Source organism: Solanum tuberosum, unplaced genomic scaffold (assembly GCF_000226075.1).
Source record: "Solanum tuberosum cultivar DM 1-3 516 R44 unplaced genomic scaffold, SolTub_3.0 scf00281, whole genome shotgun sequence".
NCBI lineage: Eukaryota > Viridiplantae > Streptophyta > Magnoliopsida > Solanales > Solanaceae > Solanum > Solanum tuberosum.
The window spans coordinates 446,559-451,783 of NW_006239206.1; the positions used below are offsets into that span (position 1 = coordinate 446,559).

The 5,225-nt window shown below is 35.0% G+C and overlaps 1 protein-coding gene across 1 annotated transcript; it reads left to right on the forward strand.

Annotated features, from left to right (window-relative positions):
- The first annotated feature begins 667 nt into the window (after positions 1-667).
- Positions 668-2,694, forward strand: LOC102593724 (probable (S)-N-methylcoclaurine 3'-hydroxylase isozyme 2). The gene is made up of 2 exons (XM_006358852.2): positions 668-1,679; positions 1,891-2,694. Exons 1-2 carry the CDS (start codon positions 798-800, stop codon positions 2,497-2,499), a joined length of 1,491 nt encoding a protein of 496 aa, XP_006358914.1. The 5' UTR covers positions 668-797; the 3' UTR covers positions 2,500-2,694.
- Positions 2,695-5,225: the final 2,531 nt, after the last annotated feature.

Genomic DNA, 5,225 nt, shown 5'->3' on the forward strand with positions numbered 1-5,225 from the left:
TATATATATATATATATATATATATATTGCCATTGTCAAGAAATGGTGGTTGTTACTCTACATGGTACCATTATTGACTAAACTTTTTAGGTATTAATTATCATGTGATAAATTAATTGTGTCTTCTCTTACACTACTTTGGATGATAGAAAAGATCTAGTTAACCCCTAATTAATTAACTATATTATATTCCTATTGTCTAAACAAAGAAAAATCACATCTTACGTTAATGCTAGAAAAAAAATCGTTGACATAATGAATTTTGTCATAAAACTATAGCATATATCTCAAACTCGTTATATATATTCCATCACAAATGAATATTTTTAATTTTTTGTAGTAATTAAATGAGTCCCTATATGTTGTTGTATGCAGCATTAATGTGTGTGTGGTAGTGATGGAGAAAGTAAAACTTATTTTTATGGTAAGGAGTAAGGTGCAGCTGTCATGCACCTTACAAAGGCGCATCGGAGACTGCGCCTTCCTCCATAAAATTTCATGGCATCACTCTTCCGTCTAAATGTTAGCCTGTTGGTTTCAAACTTATTTTTGGTTGTCCTTTTGGAAATTTCACTCAATTGTTTTACCCTTTGGCTCCGGACTCCCTTAAATATCTTCCCCTACATCACTTTCAATTCACAATAGTACAATTACAAGACTTGCTCCACAAAAAGTTATTAGTACATTTTACTACAGGATCTAGCTAATGAGGTTACATCAATAAATCTAGTAAAAAATTCTACACTAAAATATATTTGATTTGAAAGAGGAAAAAAAAACTTGTTCATTTGCAGATCATGGCTCAGCAATTTGAAATTCTGTTCCTGCTTCCACTTTTCCTCTTTCCCTTAATTTTTTTTATCTTCAAAATTTTCAAAAAATCATCCAAAATCACACAACTTCCACCAGGACCAACACCATGGCCAGTCATAGGAAATATTTTTCAAATAGGAAAAATGCCTCACATAACTCTGACAAATTTTGCAAAAACTTATGGCCCCCTTATATCATTAAGGCTTGGAACTCAATGTCTAGTTGTTGGATCATCACCTTCTGTTGCTATTGAAATCTTCAAAACTCATGATAGAATTCTTTCAGGGAGACATGTTCCAAATGCTGTTCGATCAAAAGGATCAGACCTTGAAAAGACATCATTGGGCTGGAAATCTGAATGTGATAGTGGATGGAGATACTTGAGGACTTTATGCAGAACCGATCTTTTCGCTGGCAAAGTATTGGAGTCTCAAGCATGTTTGAGGGAGAAAAAAGTGATGGAGTTGGTAGAATTCTTGAGGTCAAAAGAAGGTCAAGTGGTGAATATTGGAGAGCTAGTCTTTGCAACTGTGCTGAACATGCTGAGTAATGTTCTGATATCTAAGGATATGATTCATTTGGAGGAAGAAACAGAAGATAGTGAGATAAAAAGTCTTGTCAGGGGGATAGTGGAAGTAGGCTCTGCTCCAAATATATCTGATTTTTATCCTATTTTAGGTAAACTAGATCTTCAAGGTCTTCGAAAAAAATCTACAGATTTAGTGACAAAGTTTTGTTCCATCTGGGAACCGATTATTGAAGAGAGAAGGAACAGTAGAGAGAATGATTCTTCTAGCCAACAAGATTTCTTGGAAACTCTCCTTGATAATGGTTTTACCAATGATCATATCAACCAGCTATTTATGGTTTGTTTCCTCTCCTTCTCTCAGAACTTTATTTATAAGATTCATTTTCTGGTACAAACTAAGTTAGTATTTAGTACTTGAAAAATGAAAATCAAAGTAATCATGTTAGTCTTTGTGCATGCATTGAGCCTTTAGCACTTCTCTTTTTATACTCAAGGGAGTTCTCTATTGGGAAGTAGTATATAATAAATTTCCTTCTAACCTTGTGAAGGAGTTACTCTCTGCTGGTTCAGACACCAGTACCACAGCAATCGAGTGGGCGATGGCAGAACTGATAAAAAATGTAGAGACAATGAAGAAAGTTCAAGAGGAGCTTGAGATAGAACTCAGTGAAAGTGATTACCTAAAAGAATCTCAAGTGCTGCAGATGTCCTATGTCCAAGCCTGTGTGAAGGAAGCATTTAGGTTGCATCCTCCAGCACCATTGTTGCTTCCACATCGTGCTATTGAAACCTGCCAAGTGATGAGTTACACAATTCCTAAAGGCGCTCAAATCTTGGTTAACGTCTGGGCTATCACAAGGGACCCTTTCATATGGGAAGAACCAGACATGTTTAGACCACAGAGGTTTCTGAGTTCTGATATGGACTTCAAAGGGAATGACTTTGAGTTCTTACCCTTCAGTGCAGGAAGGAGAATGTGTCCAGGCATGCCAATGGCTGCAATACAAGTTCCCTTAGTCCTTGCTTCACTTGTTCATTTCTTTGATTGGGAACTTCCTCATGGAAAATGTCTCATCGAGCTAGACATGACTGAAAAGTTTGGAATAACACTGCAAAAGAAAGAACCACTGCTTCTGATTCCCAAGGCCAGAAAATGACCATTGGGATATATACTATCAGTATATCTTATCTGTGATATGCCTTACATTGTGCATTAGAGAAAAGTTTATTTTTTCTAGCTGAATTCTCGTGTAGTTGTCTTCAATTTTTGTTACTATTTGTTGTTTCATGTACTTCAACTATAGTATTTATTATTTTGATGTAGTATTGCTCCGCTACTGTCTGTTGTTTTGGTTATTATTTGTTGTTTCTTGTATACTGTTGACATCCAATTTTGACCCTCCCCGATAGTAATTAATTTTCGAGCTTCTTAATTTCTAAACGTTTTAGAATTATTAGCTTTACAAAATTTAAATAGTTTCAAGGTTAGTTTAAATAATTTTAGTCTATTTTTATAGTACTTTGAATAATGAATATATTTCATATAATTATATACGTAATGAGTATATTTTATAAGTGTCTGAAAATCATATCAAAGATTCTTGCTTTGCTAAAAATAAATATTTTATTAATTTAGTTTAATTTGAATTATAGTTTTTGATTTTTGAATTAATTAATTTATATGAAAATCAATTAGTTTATGGTTAAGTCAATTATTTTATTCCGTTAAGATTAAAGAGCTCATAAATTAATTATGTTAATTTATCTTATTTGAGTCCTAACCGAATTTTCTAAAAGTAATTCTTTGGGTTACCTCTTTAATTTGTTGGCTAAATTGTTAATTAATCTTACTACAATTTTGGCCAAATCTAACATTTCATTTCCAACCCATTTGAGACAACCATTTTGGGCCCTCCTCTTGCCACCTTCCAGCAGCCCATATTAATTCTCCCATAAAATCCGGCCCAACTTTTTTTTTTTCCAGCAAAGAGATAACTCAATAGCTTCCCAACGTTGCTCTCCAGCATTCTTAACGTTCCAGCGGCTCAAACGACAAAAAACCTAGAAGCGTCGTACAATAGCAGCAGCTAGAGCAGCGTGCTTTCGTCCTGGTGACTGCGGGATGATGCCATGTTGCGCCCCAAGGACTAGAAAATCAATCCCAAGCGTCGATTCGCCCCTTCCTCTTTCGGAATGGGTTGAAATCACAGAAAAAGTGTGTCTTCCCGAATTGGTGAAAGGTTTTGGGAGTTTGATTTTTGAATTAGGCGTTTTCTGTCCAGATTTCACTCGTTTTTCCCTCCATTCAATCTACCCTAATTTCCCCCTATATATATTCTCTTTCTATCGTGCCAAGGGGGGAGAGGAGATTTTTGATTTTCTTTGAGAAAGTAGAGGGAGGAGATTTTTTATTTTCTTTGAGAAAGTAGAGGGGATTTTTTTTTTGAGAGAGTTGAAAAATTTGAATGGGAGAACAGTAAAGACAAGGGGAGAAATTATTGGAGATCTTTGACTTAGAAGATTTTGAATTAAGAAAAAAGGAACAGCATAGTAACTAGTTCTTTGAACGAAATTTTGCACCTAGGAAGTCTTAGACGTCTCTTTTCTTTTTAAATTCGAAGAAGCGAGTAGTTCCCTGTTAAAAAGCTAGTTCGAAATTTGTGGTGGAAGCTTGTCATCCCCTGTTTGTTGCTCCGTTTCGCTGCATCGAAAGAGGTAATACTTCTTCCTTGGTGGCGTTCTTTCGTCTCCTCTTCTGTCTCGATATGCTGTTTTCCTACGTTTTAAAGTTCTTATCCTATGGCTGTTAGTTGTTAGTTATCGTTGGGTAGTCGATATGATATATATGTCCCTCTGTGATTTCATCATGTAGTCAAGTTGAAGTTTTATAGATCCGCATCTAGCGTCGGTATTTCTCTGCTGCCCTGTTCGGGATTTGACTTGTCATTCCTCTTCTTGAAACTACTGTTTGATGTCATTAAGGCTATACTATTGTGTTTTTACTGTGTTTCAACACTAGGGATGCTTTGTTATTGGCATAGAGTCATTATTCATATAGGCTTAAGTACTCCAAATACATGTTTCAACACCAGGGATGCTTCGTTATTGGCATAGAGTCGTTATTCATATAGGCTTAAGTACTCCAAATATGTTGGTCTAGCGAGTCATATATGTCGTACTTGCATTCTTACTCCAATGGTTTGTTTCTATTTAATATTTTCGATTGTCTTCCTGCCGAATGTGAGTTACTTAAATCAAGTCACGTCCTCATATTTATCCAGCTTTGAGCCGAAATGCTTGCTATGTACCGTTTTAAGTTAAGCTTCTCTAGCATGTAACTTTTATCGTTGACTTGCTTCCGTTTTTCAAGAGATCTGTGTTAGCGTCCCATAAATATATCATATCATGCTTTAGCATTAAATAATAAGATCTTGTTGCAAAAATTGTGTTTAGCTCATGTCGGCTAATGTGGTATTTCAAATATTAATTCCATGAGGATGTGGTCTTCCCGTGTATGAATTTAAGGCCCTTGGTGGTACACATTATCTTTTATCGTAAATATTAAGATATGATAGTAGATAATTAAAGTATGGTAGTATGTAAATAATAAAATACGGTAGTCTATAGATTCAAAATTTGGTAGTATATAAATATTAGATTATGGTAGTATAATAAATTTTAGAATATAGTAGTGTAATAAATATTAGTATACGGTAGTGTAGTAAATATTAGAATATAATAAATTCTCCTATATTATTCATAACTCTTACTTATTGATTCTCATTTTCGTGTTTGCATGTGAAATTTGTCCGGGTCCTCATGGACTCTATCCTCGCATTTTCCTTTGGGCCACGGAGGCCCATATCCCCCCTTATCCGAGTCA